Below are 22312 nucleotides of genomic sequence, written 5' to 3' on the forward strand. Positions count from 1 at the left end.
TAAACTATAACTATAACTATCAGCAGAAGTAGCCTGCAGTGCTGCACTCTAACCACTGTGCCATCTCAGCTCTTGTTAAATTTAATATATGTTAAATTTAGTTTTTGTTCTGGCTTCATCTCCAACTGTCAAAAGCCAGGAAGAAAATAAGTTTTACATCTTTGGGCTAAAATCAGGGGTGGGTTTCAACCGGTTCGCAGCGGTCCCCGCGAACCGGTTGGTCGGCGAACCCGAAAGTAAGTAACTTCCGGGAACAGCGAAGGGCCTGCCCGCCCGCGCTCCTTACCCGGTTTTGACGAGTTCTGCGCTTCCACGCATGCGCAGGACGCATACAGCACCTGCACGATCCTCCAGGAGCAGCTGGAGCATCGCACAGACGCTAGTACGCATGCGTGCACTGCGCGCGTGCACGAGGACGCCGCCGGTTCGGTTGGAACGGGGCGAGAAACCCACCCCTAGATAAAATCCAACCTAAATGATTCTTTCGATCCTAGGCAATATTTTTTATGCTTCACTGAGGCTGATATTTATTAGATTCTGGTTTAGGGAAGTACAAGAAAAGATAGTGGGATGACAGACAATTCATTTGCTTTCAATCCCTTTGACCTAAAATAAATGATAAGAAAAGGTTAAAATGCAAACATTGCAAATAACATATGGAAATGAATTGGAGGTTTGGCCAGAAACATCACATACCTTCTCCTTCATTAACATAAATCCTCATTCCAACAGAGCAACTTATTTTATCTCTTCTCAGAAATTCTTCAGGGCACAATTTATTGACAGCTTTAAACCGATATGTGGAATTATCACCCTCTAGGGAATGCTTGGATCTTTCGTTGAGTAAGACAAGCCTACGAATTTCACCTGTTCCAAAAAAGAGAAACTGTTTGGTGGGGCTTAAGATTATAACATAGGACAGTGTTGGCAAACCTTTTTGGCACCGAGTGCCGGAAACCGGAAGAGCAGCCACCCAGAGTGCATGCGTGCCCCAGGAAAACGACCTTCCAGTTTCCAGCACGAACATGTGCACCAGCCACCTGGTCTTCCAGTTTCTGGCATGCATGCATGCGCAAAGGCCAGCTGGCCAGTGTGCATGAGTGCTCTGGAAATCAGAAGAGCAGCCGCTCAGTGCGCAGGCGTGCACCGGGGAAATGATCTTCTGGTTTCCAGTGCACATGTGTGCACCGGCCAACTGGTCTTCTGGTTTCTGGCATGCATGCATGTGCGAAGACCAGCTGACTGGTGCGGAAACTGGAAGATCATCTTTCCGGCACAGGCACGTGCATTGGGCGGCTGTTCTTCCGGTTTCCAGCACTCCTGCACATGTGAAGACCAGCTCTGGCCAGCGCACCAGAATCCGAAAGAACAATGGGCAACGGTTCGTGTGCCAAGAGAGGTGGCTCTGAGTGCTACATCCGGCACATGTGCCATAGGTTCACCATCAGGGACATAGGGCAAGGCTGCTGGGTACCATAATCTGGAAAGCAGCAAAGACAAAACCAGATAATAGCATGAATTGAACATATCTCTGGGGACATCTTCAAATGTCCTAGCTACAAATACAGAAGTCCATCAGTCCCTGCTCAGTTGCCTGTGGTCGGTGTAGCAGAATATTTGGTCTTTGAAGATGCTACCATGGTTACTGGCAAAACGTCTGAAAATCATCTGTCCAGACCACTAAACCCTGAAACCCAACCGTGCCCAGCAGATATAGGTAGTCCCCAACGTACAACCAGAATTGAGCCCAAAATTTACGTTGCTAAGTGAGAAATTTGTTAGTTCAGTTTTGCCTCAGGTTATGATTTTTCTCGTCACGTATGTTAAGCGAATCATTGCAGTTGTTCAGTTCGTAACATGGTTCTTAAGTGAATCTGGTTTCCTCATTGAGTTTGCTTGTCAGAGGTTCGCAAAAAGGGGGACTCGTGACCCCGAGACACTGCAACCGTCATAAATGTGAGTCCGTTGTCAAGCACCCGAATGTAAAACACGTGACCATGGGGATGCTGCAATCGCCATAAGTGTGAAAAAATGGTCATGACTTTTTTCAGTGCTGTTGTAGGTTTGAACAGTCATTAAATGAAGTCATTTTAAGTCAAGGACCACCCGTTTTGATGAAAATCCACACACCCCAAGATTGACTCAGCCTTCCATCCTTCTGAGATGATTAAAATGAGGGCCCAGATTGTTGGGGAAAATATGCTGACTCTGTAACGCACTTAGAGAGGGCTGTAAAAGCACTATGAAGTGGCATATAAGTCTAAAACTCTAAGTGTTATTGCTATCTCTCATGTTCCTCTCTGCCTGTCAAATAGATGATTAAAAATTATATTAAATTACAGTTCCATATTTCTGTTCAAGGCACCCGGTGGCTCAGTGTCTTAAGATGCTGAGCGTGTCAATCAGAAAGGTCAGCGGTTCGAATCCCTAGTGCCACGTAATGGAGTGAGCTCCTGTTACTTGTCCCAGCTTTGGCCAACCTAGAAATTCGAAAGCACGTAAAAATGCAAGTGGAAAAATAGGGACCACTGTTGGTGGGAAGGTAACAGTGCTCTGTGCGCCTTCGGTGTTTAGTCATGCTGGCCACATGACCACAGAGACATCTTTGGACAGCGCTGGCTCTTCGGCTTTGAAATGGAGATGAGCATCACCCCCTAGAGTCAGGAACAACTAGCACATATGTGCGAGGGGAACTTTTACCTTTACCTATTTCTGTGTAATTATCAGAGCTAAAGATAAATTAATTTTCCTCACATTATACCTACACATGAGCAGAACTGAAGATATGTTTATTTTCTCAAAGCAAACTGCAAATGAGTTCTGAGGTGCACCAATCGATATAGAAAGATAGAAAGCATTTTTGAGAATGTCCCTCCCCCCCCCCCCCCCCCCCGGTAGCTTTTTATCTTAATTTTTTGTAACGTAACCAGGAAGTTGCACTTATGCAGCCAGCTGGCACTTTAAAATAAATCAGATTTTTTTCATCAGGGCTTATTCAGTGTGGGCAGGCAAATTTTGAGCAAGTGAAAACACACTTTCTTGTTATGTAAAGTGTTGGACATCTTAAAAGCATATTTATGCTCGTGAATGTTGATTAGCTCTTTAGAGCTACATTTGACAATCCATCAAGCGCATTCTAATTTTAATCAAACAGCATATTTTGCTTTTAATATATTTAAATGTTAACAATTATTGTTTTATATTTTTATAATGATTGCATTTTAATTGTTGTTTTTGTTTGATTATTGTACTCAGCCCAGAGTCATTTCTTGTAAAGGGGTGACTGTGCCAATTTAATAAATGAATGAATGAAAAATACACTTAAGAACCCACGACAATGTTATTTTTGCCATCTATTTCCATCAAATGGCCACATTTTCTGTCTTGATTTTAAACATTTGTTTCGAAAATCTGACTGTAACCTTGTATGCGAAATTGGGATGGGGGCATGGGAGGAAATCCGGAGAAAAAGTCAATGATGAATGTATTTTTCCTCTGCATATGTTGTCAAGAAAACTATATGGATGTGCACATCCACCCAGGAATATGTTCAAATTGATATGAATTTTTTCACACTGCTTTGAGAGATGGCAGAGCTCAAAAAAAAATTCATATGAAGGGAAAATTCACAATATATTTTTGGACATATTTTCGGGTTTCATTTGCCAGCACTACTTCTGTGCAAAATATTTCTTCTGACTAATTTCTCCACATAATGAATAGACAAACCGCTTAATCTACCAAGAAACAATGTATATTTACTTCTTTTTTGAACAAAATGGGGGAAATAGTGTTATGGCTGAAAGGAGATGAGAATTTATTTCCAGGACATTTCCCTCATTCTTGCTAAAATGACAGGGACAAGGTTCAGTGTAAAATGTAGGCCAGACTAAGAAATCCAATGTTATGTAGGACAGTACTAACTTTTTTGTACGTTCATAGCAGGGGTGGGTTTCAGGCGGTTCGCAGCGGTCCCTGCGAACCGGTTGGTCGGCGAACCCGGAAGTAAGTAACTTCCGGGAACGCTGAAGGATCCACCCGCCCGCCTGCGTTTCTTACCCGGTTTTGACGAGTTCTGCGCTTCCACGCATGTGCAGAACGCATACAGCGCCTGCGCGATCCTCCAGGAGCAGCTGGAGCATCGCACAGGCGCTAGTACGCATGCGTGCACTGCACACGTGCACGAGGACGCCGCCGGCCCCGTTCCAACCGAACCGGTTGGAACGGGGCAAGAAACCCACCCCTGGTTCATAGTAACAGAATCTTGCAAATCTGAATATTATTTTCCTTTCTTTCCTTTAACTTTGAGGGCCAAGCCCCATTTATTGACTTGGCAGCAACACTCCCTGCATTATTCAAGGTCATTCCCTATAACCTCTACAGTTCCCCCTTACATATTCCTTAAACAAGCCAAAGGAATTATTTTCGCCCCTAAACAAAGTCCCTCTCTTCATGCTTTCCTTGCAGAAAATAAAGTAGTGTAGTCAGAGGTAGGCTTCAAAAATTTCAGCAATGTACTCTGCCCAGTTGCTGGGTGGGCGTGGCCATGGTGGGCGTGGCCTAGTCAGCCTCCTGCACCACCGGGAGGGGAGGGGGCGGACGGACACACACGTTTTCACCTTCTCCGGGTTCCGAGGCTTTTCTCAAGCCTCTGGGAGGGTGAAAACTGTTTCCCTCAGGCTCCAGAGGCCCATTTCCAGCCTTCTGGAACTTCTGGGAGGCTCGTTTTCTCTCCCTCCCCAAGACTCTGTGCAGACTCTGCACTTCCTTGTATCCAAAACAGGCTGCGTGGAGACTCCTGGGAGGGGTAGATGGGGCCAACCAGATTTGGAGGTTCTCCAAACTGGATATAATGTTAGTTACGGGTTCTCCCGAACTCGAGCAAACCCGTAGCAGCCCACCCCTGAGTGTAGCACAGGTAGCCCTCAAGTATAAGACTACAGATGAACCAGAAATATCTGTTGCTAAGCAAGACGGTTAGATGGGTTTTGCCTCATTTTACAACCTTTCTTGCCACGGTTGTTAAATGAATCACTGCAGTTGTTAAGTTAGTAATTGAATTGAATTGAATTTATTGCATTTATATGCCGCCCTTTTCCCCGAAGGGGACTCAGGGCGGCTCACAATCCAAGTCAGGGAAGGGGGTACAGATAAGGGATAAAAAAGACGAACAGAACTATACACAATTTAAAAGCACACAATAGCCATACCATTCGAGGGGGGGGGCAAAAGCTCCAGGCCTGTTGGAACAGCCAGGTTTTAAGGGCTTTGCGGAAGGCCTGGAGGGTGGTGAGGGTTCGAATCTCCACGGGGAGTTCGTTCCAGAGGGTCGGAGCAGCCACAGAGAAGGCTCTCCTCCGGGTAGTCGCCAGTCGGCATTGGCCGGCGGATGGAATTCGGAGGAGGCCTAATCTGTGGGAGCTAATCGGTCTATTGGAGGTAATTGGCAGCAGGCGGTCTCTCAAGTGGTAACACGGTGGCTAAGTGAATCTGGCTTCCCCATCGACTTTGCTTGTCAGAAGGAAACACTGCAACAGTCAAAAATACCTGCCAGTTGCCAAGCATGTGAATTTGGATCACGTGGTCACAGGGATGCTACAATGGTTGTATGAAACGTGTGAAAAACGGTCCTAAATAACTTTTTTCAGTACCATTGTGTTTTTGACCAGTCACTAAACGAATGGTTGCAAATCAAAGACTTACCTGTATTGCTCAGCTTAACAAAGGCAGAATGAAAGTGATTAGCTACCAAAAATCAAGCCATCTGCAATTGAGTACAGCAAAATAAAGAAATTGCCCAGAGTAACTTGGGGGAGGTGGGGACAGGCATTTCTCCACTTGCTAATAAGAAACAAGAAAGTCAGTTTGGTTCAGTGGTGGGTTCCGGATTCCGTTCCAACCCTGGAGTTATCAACATGCACGGGCGCAGTGCGCGCATGCGTTCTAGTATCAAATGACACTTCCGCAAGCCTCCGCAATGCTCCAGCTGCTCCATGGAGCATTGCACAGGTGCTGTATGTGCCATGTGCATACGCAGACGCATCAAAAGCATAAAGCACAGATAAAGAGGGCGGGCGGGCGGCACTTAGCCACCTCTGGAGCACCGGAACAGAACAGTACCTGGTACTCCAGGCAGGATCCGGTACGCATACCACCTGCAACCCACCATTGGTTTGGTCTAGTGGTGAAGGGATCAAGCTAGAAACCAGGAGTCTGTGAGTTCTAATCCTGTTTTAGGCAAATGTAAATATCATTTAAATATTTAAATCAAAACAACTGGGTGACTTTGGGCCAATCCTTCTCTCTCAGCCTGACCAGGGGTGGGATTCAGCCGGTTCGCACCGGTTCAGGTGAATGAGATGTTAATTTTGCATCCGGTTTGCTGAACTGGTTGTTGCAAGGACGCAGCCCGTTTATCATGCCAGGTAAGTGCAGGGCCCACGCGGAGGCTGTGGGAGGGCAAAAAACGGGCCTCCCAGAAGTCTGGAATCGGGCCCATTTCCGAGCTCTGGAGGGCCACCAGAGTCCAGGAGAAGCTGTTTTCAGCTCAGGGAAAGCCGCCGGAGCCTGGGGAGGGCAAAAAATGGGCCTACTGGAAACCCTGGAAGTCCGAAAAAGGGCCCTTTTCCAGCCATCTGAGAGCCTCCAGAGCCTGGGGAGGGTGAAAATCCCTCCTCCATGGTGCAGGAGGCCGAGTAGGCCACACCCACCATGGCCACGCCATGGGATGAGTGGCACATACATTTTATAAATAAATACACTGGACATTTTTAAACAGACTTCAAGAAGAATAGTGCTCTCTCATACATACAGTAGCTGACTGTGATCATGTGGGCATGGAGACCCCTAGTGGAGACTGCAAAATATTGCAATTGCATATTGCTGTAATTTTGCAATTGAATGAGCTTTCTAATCAGCCCAGTGATATAAGCTTGTGATGTTTGGTATTTAAATTTGCAAACCCAAATCATTCTCTATAATGAAAAAGTAATTACTAGTCTGGAGTGTCCATGAGGGGGTGGAGTGGTGATCACAAAAATAAAGATGACAGTTTCTTCATCACCCAGGCAGATAATCAGAATTGTTAATCAGGTAGAAAATGGGTTGATTATCCCCTTTTGAGCAAAACGTTTTAAACTGATTTAAGATTGTTCTGTATTTTTCTTATATTGTTTATGCATTCCTTATTCTGGTGCCTCCCAAAAGAGATCAGTCCCAAATTTCTCACCCTGGGAATATGGGAAATTGAAATCCAAGTTTTATGGAAGATACCAGGTTTATTTACTTATTTATTTATTTATTTATTTACTTATTTAATTGAAATCATTCAAAAAGCCACCCATTTTATGTCAAACTTTGAGAAGCACTCAAACAACAATGAAAACAACATTACTGAAAACAGCAAAATACATACATCAACTAAAATAATGATGGCTAGCCTTTTAGTTGTTGCATGCTGAAAGTGTGCATTCGCGTGTGTGCCCACACCCATAATGCAATATGTGCGCGAACCCCCTGCGCTCCCCCTCTCCTGCTCATGGGCATGTGGACCCTCACCCACACTCCATTTCGGGCCTAGCAGTCCTCCCTGAAGCCTCCTGGGGCCAGAAATGCCCCCACACTCCCCCCACCCCTGCACATTCACATGCACCCCCGGCCCCCCCAACATGTGTGTGCATATCCTGCATGCACCCCGCCACCCATGCATGCGTGGCAGAGACCCGAAAATCAGCTATTTGGTGGGAGCGTGCATGCACGATGGAGTTGAACTGGGGTGATGGCTTGCGTGCCTGCAGAGAGGGTTCCACGTGTCACCTGTGGCATGCGTGCCATAGGTTCGCCATCATGGCACTAAAACCGATGTCAGCCTCTGCTTTGCTTGCTTGCTATTGGCTACCATAGAAACGGGGAGAGTGGGGGCATAGTATTTGGGACAGGAATTGTATGGTACTGGAGGAGATATGTAAAGGGGACTTTTGTTCTCATCATCTTCTGCGCATGCTGATGGTTGATGTCAGTCGTGCCTCCATCAATTACCAAGAAAGAAAACTCCCAACTCCATTGTTCATGGAATTAAAGTTACTTTTACTGGTTATGAAAAGATAGCAGTGAAAGAAAAGCAAGATCTGAGCCAAAAAGGCGCGAACAAGTACATATCAATGTACTTGTCTATTACCCAGCCTCCTCCCTCCAATTACCCCATCCCAGTGTCCAGTCTACAGCTCCCTAAGGTGTCATGTGGAGTGCATCTTCAAAAGGCCTCATCAGGTTGGTATGTGAGAAAGTTGGTCTTGACCAGGTCTAAACATCGGCCATCAGCAAGCACAGAAGATGGTGAGAACAAAACTCCCCTTTACATATCTCCTCCAGTACCATACAATTCCCGTCCCAAATACCATGCCCCCACCCTCCCCGTTTCTATGGCAGCCGATAGCAAGCAAGTGAAGCAGAGGCTTACAACCACAAACATTCAAAATCTGGCATTGAAGTTAAACTTCCAACATCCTTGTTTGACACCAGTACAATTTTATTTGAATGAAATAAATGATAGCCCTCCTCTGCAAAGCCCCTTTCATCTTTTCATTAAGACGAAAGGTCCATTTGGCACAATGTCTTGCTGGACCTCCTGTTGTGGAGAAATTGAATTGAATTGAGTATTCTTTATTGGCCAAGTGTGATTGGGCACACAAGGAATTTGCCTCTGATGCTGAAGCTCTCAGTGTACATATAAATAACAAAGATACCATAGATACCAATAGGTTATCTAGATACCAATAGAAGGTAATAGGAAAGATGAAAAGGATGATAGCAATACAGTCCAGGAGTGGGTTGCTGCCGGCATTGCTGCTGGTTCGGTGTGCGGACAATTTTGCGTGTGTGCCTGCACATTTGATCATAAATGCAATAAAAATTGCTCTGCGCATACGCAGAAGCAAAAAATAAGATGGTGCCACCTATGGCATCGCTGGGGAACCAGTTCGAGGGTGTGGCAGGTTCCAGCAACCCAGGCTACCAAACTACTACTGGTTCGGCCGAAACGGGCCAAAACGGTAGGAACCCACCACTGATACAATCCTACTACATGGTAAGTGTACTTAGGCAAACACAATGTTGTGGGCATTATGTGTTTGGAAGAGTGCTGGCATGGGGAGAAAAACTGTGTCTGGTTCTTTTGGCATAAAATGCCCTATAGTCGTGATGGTGAACCTATGGCACACATGCTGGAGGTGGCACATAGAGCCCTCTCTGTGGGCATGTGCACTGTCGCCAGCTACATTTCTGGATTCCATTGTGCACATGTGCACCGGAAAGCTGGTCCGCTGTGCTTGTGCATCAGCCAGCTGGTCTTCGTGCAAAGACCAGCTGGCCGACGCATATGTGTGAACCGGAACCTGGAAGAGAGTAGCTGGTTGGTGCACATGCGCTCTGGGCCACCTGGCTGGCGTGCATGCGTGTGACTGATCTAGAAGAACAGCTGGCTGCAGAAGAGAGCTGATCGCCATGCACATGCGCACCCGCCAGCTGCTCTCTTTCGGGTTCTGGTGTTCCGGCGCCCGCTCCAGTTTCAGTACTCAGTGCCGAAAAGGTTAACCCTCACTGCCCTATAGATCACTGCCCTATAGCAATGTCCCGAGGGGAGGAGCTGAACTACTTTATGTCCAAGATTTGAGGGGTCTGTAGATATTTTCAAAAATGTTTTGGAGGATAGTAAGTTAGTATCATCTACTGTTATTGGCTAATCATCTTACTTTCATTCTATGTATTTATATGTTTCTGTTATATGTATTATTTTATAGTGTTGGCTGACAAGAATCTATAGCTGATGTACAAAAGTGTACAGCAGTGCAAACAAGTAAATCAGAGAAATTTTATGGATTTTTTTTTCCAACTGTGTTTTGGATGATTTTATTCTATTAAACTCGGAATTCAACCTACTATTTCAGAGGGAATCATGGTATTTACTATTTTTACTCATTATTATTGTCTTAAATAAAAAAACATCTCCCAAATTCATACATTTTGGGCCTTATCCCTTGGACTCCACCATTTGTACGACTGGACATCTTAGATATGAGCATGCTCAGACCCAGTTGAAGCAATGGATTTCAATCGTGGCACGACAAAACCGCGCTCCACTAAAGCGCACCCGATTAAACTGCGTCGCTGACGTCATCAGCAGGGCGACAACAGCAACCGCGGAGAAAAAAAGGCGCTTTAAATAGCGCTTTGAAAGCAAGCCGATTCAAGTTAAGGTAAGGGTTAGGTTTAGGGTTAGGTTTAGGGTTAGGTTAAGGGTTAGAATTAGGTTTAGCGTTAGGTTAAGGGTTAGGTTTAGGGTTAGGTTTAGGGTTAGGTTTAGGGTTAGGTTAAGGATTAGGTTTAGGATTAGGTTTAGGATTAGGTTTAGGGGGGTTAGGTTTAGGTTTAGGGGTTAATTTTAGCTTTAGCGTTTACAGCGTGCTTTTTTCGTTGCACTGTGATGACGTCAGCTACGCGGTTTCGTCGAGCGCGCTTTAGTCGAACGCGGTTTTGTGGTGGAACCGATTTCAATATATCTAAAAGTCCATTCGGAGCAATCAATCAAAATATACTTACAGTCTTCTCTAAGACCATACATCATAAGAGACGAGCATGCAACGTCTATAAAAATAAATCTTGAAATTGTGAAAAAATCCTAACACAATTTTTAAATTGTTTATGTCTCATTTCATAATCCTAGCATCCACATAAATAGATTTTCTCCAGGACAATCTATCCCTAATCTTATTTTTCAGGTCTTCCAAACGTGCCCCCATTATCTCTGTAACTAATTCCATCTTCCTTGCTGTTAGTTGTCCTCTTTTTCTGTTTCCTTCCATCTTTATCAACAATCAAGCCTTTTCCACAGGTGAATATTTGCATAATATCATGCAGGGGTGGGCTGCTGGGGGTTCGCAGGAGTTCGAGAAAACCTCTAGCTAAAATTCTGTGCAGTGCGGAGAACCCCCATATCCCACTCCTGGCTGGCCCCGTTTTGAATGCAGGTAAGTGCAGGGCGCACTCAGAGGCTCAGGGAAGGCAAAAATCTGACCTACTGGAAGTTTGGAAAAACCACAAACGTGCCTGTTTCCAGCCTCCAGAGGGCCTCTGGAACCTGGGGAGGCTGTTTTCACCCTTCCGGAGGATCAAGGAAAGCCTCTGGACCCTGGGGAGGGCAAAAACACACACATACCCAGCTATGGTGCAGGAGGCCAACTAGGCCAAGCCCATCATGGCAACGCCCACCCAGCAACCAGGCAGAGAACCCCTTGCTAAAAATTTTGAAGCCCACCCCTGATATTATGTTCAAAGCAGGATAATTTGAATCTGGTCATTTGTGCTTCAAATGAGAGTTTAGTGTTGATGTGTTCAATGATCCCCTTGCTGGTTGGTTGGTTGGTTGGTTGGTTGGTTGGTTGGTTGGTTGGTTGGTTGTCGACAGTATTCTCAGAAGTCTTCACCAAGCCCCCTTAAAACAATTAGCCGCTGACAAATTAATAGCACGAGGAAGGAACTAGAGAGGTTGTGATCACAGGTTTGATTACAATAAATCAGGGGCGTCGAACTCAAGGCCCAGGGGCCGTATCCGGCCCACAGGGTGCTTAGATCTATCCCACGGAGCTTCTGCCAGCAAAAATGAAGCTTGGAAGCCCATTTTCGGGAACTCGGGAGCCCATTTTCGCTGGCAGAGTGCTTGGGCCTACAGGCAGGCCTGACACAAGTGATGTCGAGCTGGCCATGCACACCCTAGCTCGCGGTCAAAGGTGTCCCTCTTTACCAATCTGAAAATCTGGTCACCTAGTCCTTCTTTTCATCAAACTAAACATACCCAGTTCCTGCAAACATTCTTACGTTCTGCTTATCTTCCAGGCTGGCCATTTGATACTTTTATGTGTAAGATGAGTGGGTTGGTCCAAGGCATGTCGGTCTCAGCTTCTGTGTTTACCCTGGTGGCCATTGCAGTAGAGAGGTAAGCTTGACTCACTAATTTTCTATTCTTTCCCTTCAGTCTGAAAATGAAACTACAAAGTCACCTGACATTCTAATGATCTGAAATTTCTTCTCTTAGTTGACCTTTTTCTTCAAGCTTCTGTTCTCCCTACTTGCTCCAAAAAATCCCCTCTTTGCTGCCTGAAACAAAGAAGTGAATAGTCTCTTAATTCCAACAAGCTGGGATAATGCTTTTAAAAAATGATTACCCAATATTAAGCATTATTTATGTATCTCTTCTTATAATTGTACTTTCTATTAAAGTGAACTCTGGATTCTAGCCCTTATGAACCTCTCTTTATTGATGACTTTTGTAAATCTCTCTCTCTCCTCTACTCCCCCTCTCTCTCCTACATCTACAGCTATCTACCCTGTTTCCCCCAAAATAAGACAAGGTCTTATTTTCTTTTGATCCACAAAATATAGCTTGGGCCTTATTATCAGGGAAGGGCTTATGGTTTTGGGTTGTGCTGGGCAGTTGCTCCCTTGCGAGCGGGCCCCCGAAGAGCCGGACACAGCCTCAGGGGCGAAGCAACCATGAGGTGACCACGCTCATGAACAGCCGCCCGGCAAACCCCTTCTCCAGCCGGGCAGAGTGCCATTCACTGACTTAGGAGGTATTCCTAAGGCGCCAAGCCACGTGGTGCTCTGCCCGCTCCCCAGCTCCCGCAGCTTGGAACATTTGGGATACCTCCTAGGTCAGTGCATGGAGCTCTGCCCGGCTGGAGAGGGTGGTTGCGCGAGCGCCTGTTCTGCCCCCAGCTCGCATACCTCACAGCCTCACCATGGCATGGCCCAGTTTTCCCTGCAGGGCCAGGGCACTGCCACCACTTTCGCTGCCGCCGCCACCACACTTCAAGCATAACTTCTTCTCCGGCTTCCAAACTCCGGAACTCGGCTTCCAATTCTTCTAGCAATGGCCACTCTGGGACTGCACTCTATGGTTGTGGGCCGATAGAGCTGGGGGCAGAACAGGCGCTCATGCAACCACCCTCTCCAGCCGGGCAGAGCTCCATGCACTGACCTAGGGGGTATCCTGAATGTGCCAAGCCGCGGGAGCTGGGGGGTGGGCAGAGTGCCATGTGGCTTGGCGCCTTACGGATACCCCTAGGTCAGTGATTGGCACTATGCCCAGCTGGAGAGGGGGTTTGCCGGGCGGCTGCTCGTGAGCGTGGTCACCTCATGGCTGCTTCACTCCTGAGGCTGTGTCCGGCTCTTTGGGAGCCCGCTCGCAAGGGAGCAGCCGCCTGGCAACTCCCCCCTCTGGCCAGGCAGAACGTCACTCTTCAACCTAGCGGTATCCCAAAGGCGGCAAGCAATGTGAGCGCCTTTCTCCCCCCACAGCTCCAGCAGCTTGGCACCTTCGGGATACTGCTAGGTCGGTGAGTGGTGCTCTGCCCGGATGGAGGGGGGGTTGTCCAGGGGGATTATTTTCAGGGGAGCTTATATTTTTGCCCATGCGAAAAATGTGGCAAGGCCTTAGTTACAGGACAGGTTGTATTTTCAGGGAATCTATCATCTATCTATCTATCTATCTATCCATCCATCTATCTATCTATCTATCTATCTATCTATCTATCATCTATCTATCATCTATCATCTATGTATCTATCATCTTATCATCTATCTATCATCTATCTATCTATCTATCATCTATCATCTATGTATCTATCATCTTATCATCTATCTATCATCTATCTATCTATCTATCATCTATCATCTATGTATCTATCATCTTATCATCTATCTATCATCTATCTGCTACCTCTACCTCTACCTACCTACCTACCTACCTACCTACCTACCTATCTATCTATCTATCTATCTATCTATCTATCTATCTATCTATCATCTATTTATCATCTATCTATCATCTACCATCTATCATCTATGTATCTATCATCTATCATCTTATCATCTATCTATCATCTATCTATCTGCTACCTCTACCTCTACCTATCTATCTGCCTGCCTGCCTGCCTGCCTGCCTGCCTACCTACCTACCTACCTACCTACCTACCTACCTACCTACCTATCTATCTATCTATCTATCTATCTATCTATCATCTATCTATCATCTACCATCTATCATCTATGTATCTATCATCTATCATCTTATCATCTATCTATCATCTATCTATCTGCTACCTCTACCTCTACCTATCTATCTGCCTGCCTGCCTGCCTGCCTGCCTACCTACCTACCTACCTACCTACCTACCTACCTACCTACCTACCTATCTATCTATCTATCTATCTATCTATCTATCTATCTATCTATCTATCTATCTATCATCTATCTATCATCTATCATCTATCATCTATGTATCTATCATCTATCATCTTATCATCTATCTATCATCTATCTATCTGCTACCTCTACCTCTACCTATCTATCTGCCTGCCTGCCTGCCTGCCTGCCTACCTACCTACCTACCTACCTACCTACCTACCTACCTACCTACCTATCTATCTATCTATCTATCTATCTATCTATCTATCATCTATCTATCATCTATCATCTATCATCTATGTATCTATCATCTATCATCTTATCATCTATCTATCATCTATCTATCTGCTACCTCTACCTCTACCTCTACCTCTACCTCTCTATCTATCTATCTATCTATCTATCTATCTATCTATCTATCTATCTACCTACCTACCTACCTACCTACCTATCTATCGATCACATCTACAGCTATCTATCTATCTAGTATCTATCATCTATCTATCACCTATCTATCATTTATCTATCTATCGTCTATCTACCATCTATAAATCATCTATCAATCTAGTTATTCTTATAAAATTTATATTATGATTTATGTTAATATATAGGATGAACCTCCTAGGTGGTGAGATGTTAATATATAAATATATAAATTTAAAATCAGGAAGATATTGTCAGTATTTTTTCTGACAAATTTTATTATATGATTAATTTTTTATATTGGGATTATCCAATCACAGTAATTCCTGCAAGGTAGGTTGGGTTGAGTAATAAAAATTGATGGTTTGCAGCAGAAGAATAATTTGAGCCCAGGTCTCTCTAAATCTTTTGGTGGTTTTTTTTTTTTTCTTTCCTTAACGCACTATTCTTTGCCAATGAGTGCTTGTTATCAAGTTGTAATAAATATTCCTTTTTAATAATGTTGGTTGATTGCATGTTATAATTAACACGCCAGGCAGAGATCTAAAGATTCCCAAGAGATGGGAACACTCTTCCCAATAGATGGTTGAGTAGATATTACAGCAAACCTTGGTGGTGCGCTGGTTGGAGTGCAGTACTGCAGGCTACTTCGGCTGACTGCAATTTGGCAGTTCGAATCTCACTAGGCTCAAGGTTGATTCAGCCTTCCGTCCTTCCAAAGTCTGTAAAATGAGGACCCAGATTGTTGGAGGCAATATACTGACTCTGTAAAACCCCTTAGAGAGGGCTGTAAAGCACTGTAAAGCAGTATATAAGTCTAAGTGCAATTGCAGTGCAAGTGCAAACCGCAAAAGAAAGCTTGTTTCAAACAGCGGTTCCGATATTTGAGCCGACCGCTTCTTCTTTTTCTTCCAGGTTCCGCTGCATTGTGTATCCTTTCAGACAAAAACTAACCCTACAAGTAGCTCTGATCATCATCATCATCATCTGGGCCTTAGCCTTCATCATTATGTGCCCCTCCGCAGTTACCTTGACTGTCACCCGAGATGAAAACCACTTCATGCTGGATGCTTATAATAACTCCTACCCTTTTTACTCCTGCTGGGAGGCCTGGCCAAACCCCCAAATGCGCAAGATCTACACCACTGTCCTCTTCTCGCACATTTATCTTGGCCCTCTCATCGCCATTGTGATCATGTATGCGCGGATCGCCTTCAAGCTCTTCAAGTCCTCCGCACCTGTAAGAGGCTCCCAGTCGGAGGACAGTGAGGGAAGAAGGATCTCCAAGAGGAAAATAAAAGTGATCAATATGCTGATTATTGTGGCGTTGTTCTTCAGTCTCTCTTGGCTGCCCCTTTGGATTTTAATGCTGCTGACCGATTATGGGAACCTGAACTACCATCAGCTCAGCCTCATCACGGTTTATTTTTTCCCATTTGCCCACTGGCTGGCTTTCTTTAACAGCAGCATCAACCCAATCATCTATGGGTACTTCAATGAAAACTTCCGGAGAGGATTCCAAGCTGCTTTCAACATCCACTTTTGCTCGGCAGAAAAGGAACACCAAGAAACGTATTCTGATCGCAATCACGGCAGGCCTCTTTTTAGAGCACGCAATCGGATATTCGTCGAAGTTCAAGGCTCTGATTCGGTGCAGCCCTCCGATTCTGGAGAAAGCAGTGTTTTGAAAGCAGGCTTGTTCCTTACCAAAAATGGGCAGGCAGTTCACCGCGGGCTGAAGGTGGAGGATTTGGACAGTAAAAGTTGCTCTCCCAAAACCGTTAGCATCCCTGCTTGGGACCTCTGAGCGCGTTTCAAACTTCTTTGAAATGACGAGTTGAGTTTACTAGATGCGAGATATTTTCAGAATACAGTGGTATCTCTGTACTCATCGTTAAGTGGTTCTGGGAAGCGCAATGAGTACCAAAAATGATGAATGCCAAACAATTTTTGCATAAGGAATAATACAGTGTGTCACAAGGCAGACATGTTCTAGCTTGTGTATTATGTACCAAACAAATGATGAGTATCGGGGGGAAATGTTTTTCCCCCAAAAATACATTGTATCAAATTGGATGAGTTTCAAAGCAGTTGAGTACCAAGATATCACTGTGTGTTCATAGTCATTTCAGAAACATGGTTTATGCAAACTATGAAGATCAAATGCTTTACCATTGTTGATACTAAGGAAAAGATGCAAGGTGGTGGGAGATAACCTCATCTTCGAATCCCCACCTTTGGTTACATGATATGGGACAGATGAATGCTTCTAATGTGTTTCAGTCTGCCATAGCATATTTCCCCTTCCCTGCCTCTGTTTAAAGGAACATCTGGTGTAGTTGGAGGAGGGTTATGTATGGTGAGTATACATTGATAATGCAAATACCTCATCCAATGGATTCCACTGGCTGTGCTACTTCAAATGCAAATAATAAACTTTGCATCATACTCCTAAAGAGACGTAAGTCATTTTCTTGTTGCTCAAAATCAGCCCGGCAATAATTCCACTAATTTTTCTGAGACTACACCAGGGGTTTAGTGGTTAAGGCAACAAGGTTAGAAACCAGGAGGCTGTGAGTTCTAGTGCCTAGGCACAAAGTCAGCTGGGTCACCTTGGGCCATTCATTCTTTGTCAGCGCTAGGAAGAAGCCAATGGCAAGCCATCTCTGGAACCTTGCCAGGAAAACGGCAGGTACTAGTCCAGGCAGTCTCCAGCAGTCGAGTTCTAGTCCAGGAAGTCCCCAGGAGTCCAGTTCTAGTCCTGGGAGCCCCCAGGAGTCCAGTTCTAGTCCTGGCAGCCCCCAGGAGTCCAGTTCTAGTCCAGACAGCCTCCAGGAGTCCAGTTCTAGTCCAGGCAGCCCCCAGGAGTCCAGTTCTAGTCCAGCCTCCAGGAGTCCAGTTCTAGTCCAGGCAGCCTCCAGGAGTCCAGTTCTAGTCCAGGCAGCCCCCAGGAGTCCAGTTCTAGTCCAGCCTCCAGGAGTCCAGTTCTAGTCCAGGCAACCTCCAGGAGTCCAGTTCTAGTCCAGGCAGTCCCCAGGAGTCAACAACAACCAAAAGGTATCACCACAACAACAGTACCATGGGTGCTTCTAAATCAGGGTTCCAAATCATTTGAAACCAGGCCTTGCAAGCAGTGGGTGGGAGCACGTGTGCACACAAAGCTCCACTTGCATAAACAGTGGGGAAGTGCATGCAAGTGCAAAGCTCCCTTTATGTGAAAGGCATGTATGCGCACCCGCCACTTGCTCAAAGGGAGATGCGCCTGCGGCTTGCCTGCCACTTGCCCAGAACCATCCCCTCTCGCCACCTCCGTCACCAACACCGGTCTGCAAAGCTGGAAAGTTTGGGAACGGCTGTTCTAAATGATAGCTTCATATTATGCAATTGTACGACCTGGCTCATGGAATCAATCCCACTCTGGGAATGAATTGAGGCCCTGGTAAACAAAGGAGATCTAAAGTAAAATTCAGCTTGGGGACAGATGGTCTTACAGAAAATGTGCTATGCAATAGCTAAGACTTGACACCAACTTGAAGGTGCATAATCAGTCCTTGTCATAATAGGCTGGAAGACACTGAGGTCTGGCACTGCTGCTGGTAGACAACCCTGAAGTTGATTAAGTCAGTGATTTGATAATACCGTAGGATAAGGTGACCAGACGTCCCGATTTCAGTGGGACAGTCACGCTTTATAACAATTTGTCCGGTGTCCTGGGGCGTTTTTAAAAAGTCCCGATTTTCTGGCTTCATGTTGAAAACCCAGTGGATTTGCTTAAGAAATCCTAACCGGGGCAAGACAAAAGACACTCTGTCTAACCTCTCTCTCTGTCTCAGTACTTTCATTGAAGATATTAAAACGTTAAAGCAGCAAAACAGACCCCCCGCCCCTTTTACTCAGTTTTATAAGAAAAAATGACCCATTACCATAGAGCTGCAGGAAATACTTGGCTAGAGAGGGAAGCAACTGTTACTTCCTGGATTTTCCGGAGGGGAGGGGCACGGAGGTTGGAGGTCGGCTCATGTGGGAAAAAATGGTGGCTCCTCATTTTTCTTTGAAAAATATTTCCCTGGGACTATTTAACCATTTTAATTTGCTCAGTTCTTTGTATTAACATCTACATCATTCTGGATTGACCTAGATTAGATTGGATTGTTCCTGCCTACTGGTAAGTGAGCTGGGTTTTTTTCTTTTATTTTTTAATGTATTTTTAAATAATATTTTATTTATTGTGCTTAGGATTTATTAAAATAGTTTTATTCTGTGTGGATTTAAGTTAAGAACTCCCTGTTATTAAGCTTTCCTCAATTAATCTCTGAGTAGATTCCCACCAACTTCAAGATCCCAAGGGCACATCTTGGAAGCTACAACTTTGCTTAGTTTATAGACGATGCCTTTCCTTAAATATGAAAATAAATACATTTATTGTTCAAATGTGTACATCTCAATAGAAATGACTCTCAGGGGTGACAACAATCCACTAAAATAATAATATAAAACAGTAATTACAAAAACAGGAGCAACTGTTATGAAAATTATTATTAAAAATAAAGAATAAAAATGGAGTTATTAAGTATATTAATTGCAGCAACCACAATACAATACCTCGGTCCTTCTTTTCATTAAACTAGACATACCCAATTCCAAGGAATTAAAAGACGCTTGCTCTTGGGGAGGAAAGCTATGGCAAATCTAGACAGCATCCTAAAAAGCAGAGACATCACCCTGCCAACACAAGGGCGTCTAGTCAAGGCTATGGTTTTCCCATTTGCAATGGATGGCTCTGAAGGTTGGACCAGAAGGAAGGCTGAGTACCAAAGAATGGAGGCCTTTGAACTCTGGTGCTGGAGGAGACTCCTGCATTGAGTCCCTTGGACTGCAAGGCTATCCAACTGGTCAGTCCTAGAGGAGATCAACCCTGACTGCTCTTTAGAAGGCCGGATCCTGAAGAGGAAACTTAAAGACTTTGGCCACCTAATGAGAAAGAAGGACTCCCTGGAGAAGAGCCTCATGCTGGGAATGATGGAGGGCAAAAGAAGAAGAAGGGGATGGCAGAGAAGGAGGTGGCTGGAGGGAGTCACTGAAGCAGTTGGCATGAGCTTCAATGGACTGGATGGTAGAGGACAGGAAGGCATGGAGGAACGTGGTCCATGGGGTCGCGATGGGTCGTACACCATTTGCAACTAAAAACAACAACCCAATTCCAGCAACCTTTCTTTAAATGTTATAGCCTCCTATTTTTCCTAATCTTCTTTGTCGCTCTTCTCTGCACTGAGCCTCAACATCTGATCACCAGGGGGTTGAGAGTTTATTGGGTTTTGTAATGAAGTTTTACTTCAGTAAATTGCCCAGAGTCATCATGAGTGAGTTGGGCGGCCATATCAATTTTCTTAATAAATAAATAAAAAATTTAAAAGAAGCAATGAATCAAGGAGAGAAGTAACCTAGAACTAAGGAGAAACTTCCTAACAGTGAGGACAACCAGGGGAACAGCTTGCCACCAGAGGTTGTAGGTGCTCCATCACTAAGGTAACCAGATTTTCAGTAAAGAGGGACACCTTTGACTGGGGGTGGGGGGGGGCTTGATTAAAAATTTTATATGGAGCAACAAAAATTTCCATACAACGCAAAAATAGTATTGTAATATTTTTTTTATTTCAACATAACTACAATTTACAAATATAAATTGTAACTGTTGCCAAACATCAAAATTTTGATCACGTGACCATGAGGATGCTGCAACGGTCGCTAAGTGTGAAAATGGTCGCTAAGTGTGAAAAATGGTCATCAGTCACTCACTTTTTTTAATGCCATTGTAACTTTGGTCATTAAGCCCATTATACCATCTTTCTTGCCACAGTTCTTAAGTGAATAACTGCAGCTGGTATTTTGTATTTTGGATAGAATCTTTTTTTAAATTTGTCTAAGACAATTTAAAAAAAGATTCTATCCAAAATAAATTGAAGTGAAACCATTTTTAAAAATTCTATGCACAATACTTTGAAATATATTGTGCATAGAATTTTTAAAAATAGTTTTACTTCAATTTATTCTGTGTGGAATAGTTTGAAATGTTTTACTTCAATTTATACTGTGTGGATTCTTTTTTTAAATTGTCTTAGACTATTTTAAAAAAGATTCTATCCAAAATACAAAATACCAGCTGCAGTTATTCACTTAAGAACTGTGGCAAGAAAGGTGGTATAGTGACCAAAGTTACAATGGCATTGAAAAAAGTGACTGATTACCATTTTTCACACTTAGCGACCATTTTCACACTTAGCGACCGTTGCAGCATCCTCATGGTCACGTGATCAAAATTTTGATGTTTGGCAACAGATTCGTATTTATGATGGTTTCAGTGTCCTGGGCTCATTTTATTTGCCTTTTGTGACCTTTTGACAGTCAAATGGGGAAACCAGATTCACTTATGCTATTAACTTATCAGCTGCAGTTATTCACTTAAGAACTGTGGCAAGAAAGGTGGTATAGTGAGAAATGCTAGAAAACTAATTTCTGACAGTATACAATAATATAAGCAGAAGCCAATATTGATTCATATTGATTCATATACTCCTTCAAAGAAATCCCATTAGGGGTTTAAATTTAAGAACTAATATTAATTTCAAATAAGAAGCTAAACAAAGATGATGAGAATCATTAGTCAAATCAATACAATTATAACATAGTAAGACGTAATAACAAATTCTAACTAATCAGAAGCAGTACCATTATGGCCAATTTAAAAAATAGGTGTTTTATAACCTGGTTGTTAAAAGAAGCTCAAACTTTAACCCTTGAGCTTCTTTTAACTAGAGCACAAGTCCCCGTGTGATTTAATTCATAAACCATTATTTCTCAAGATGTCTAAACTTCAACTCCCAGAATTCCCTTGACCACATGTTAGCATATGAATTCTGGGAGTTAAAGTTCAAACCTTAAATGTCCTGAGATTGAGCAATGCTGTTATAAGCGAAGAAACATACCCATCTTGCGTGTATGATTCTGGCCATAATAATTTACTATTTTGTTGCAAGGAAGGAAAGATACAATCAGATCCAGCAGTAAATGTCCATGGAGATACTCAGTCATCGAGGTCATGGTTGTCCGAAAGGTGCTTTTTTCAAGAGGCAACTGGACTTTTTGTTTTTTCTTTGAAGACGTTTCGCTCCTCATCCAAGAAGCTTCTTCAGTTCTGGCTAACTCGGAACTGTTGACTGAGTAGTCAGAACTGAAGAAGCTCCTTAGATGAGAAGCAAAACGTCTTCAAAGAAAAACAAATCCAGTTGCTTCTTGGAAAAAAAAAACACTTTCGGGAGATCCCCGAGTAACTATCTCTTCAAATATATCACACAATATTTAATAATAAATATATATAATAAATATATCACACAATATTTAATAATAAATGCTGGATGATAATTGCCCCACTTCCCCCGTCCGCATGTTGAAATCGGACCAAAGGATGAGCTCAGCTTTCCAAAACACGAGAGTCGGAAGCGAACGGCGGGCAAGCCGCTCTCACTTTTTCCTACTTCTGCAGGCGAACGGGAGGTGTGGCGGAGGAGCGGCGTTGAAAAAAAAAAAGAAAAGAGAAAGCTAATGGAGCCTGCGCAGTACGGCACCAGCGTGGCGGCATGCGGCATGCTTG

The 22312-nt window shown here is 44.1% G+C and overlaps 1 protein-coding gene across 1 annotated transcript in view; it reads left to right on the top strand.

The window, feature by feature from the left end:
• The window catches only part of NPFFR1 (neuropeptide FF receptor 1), a 34824-nt gene extending 17729 nt beyond the window's left edge, over window positions 1-17095 (top strand). The window contains exons 3-4 of the mRNA XM_087702096.1: window positions 11890-11989; window positions 15580-17095. Coding sequence (XP_087558222.1) covers window positions 11890-11989; window positions 15580-16471 — 992 coding nt within the window. The 3' untranslated portion in view covers window positions 16472-17095. The remainder of the gene's footprint in view (window positions 1-11889; window positions 11990-15579) is intronic.
• Window positions 17096-22312: the final 5217 nt, after the last annotated feature.

Source organism: Thamnophis sirtalis, unplaced genomic scaffold (assembly GCF_051295495.1).
Source record: "Thamnophis sirtalis isolate CommonGarterSnake01/CBP01778 unplaced genomic scaffold, rThaSir2_p1.2 scaffold_15, whole genome shotgun sequence".
In the NCBI taxonomy this organism is placed as follows: domain Eukaryota; kingdom Metazoa; phylum Chordata; class Lepidosauria; order Squamata; family Natricidae; genus Thamnophis; species Thamnophis sirtalis.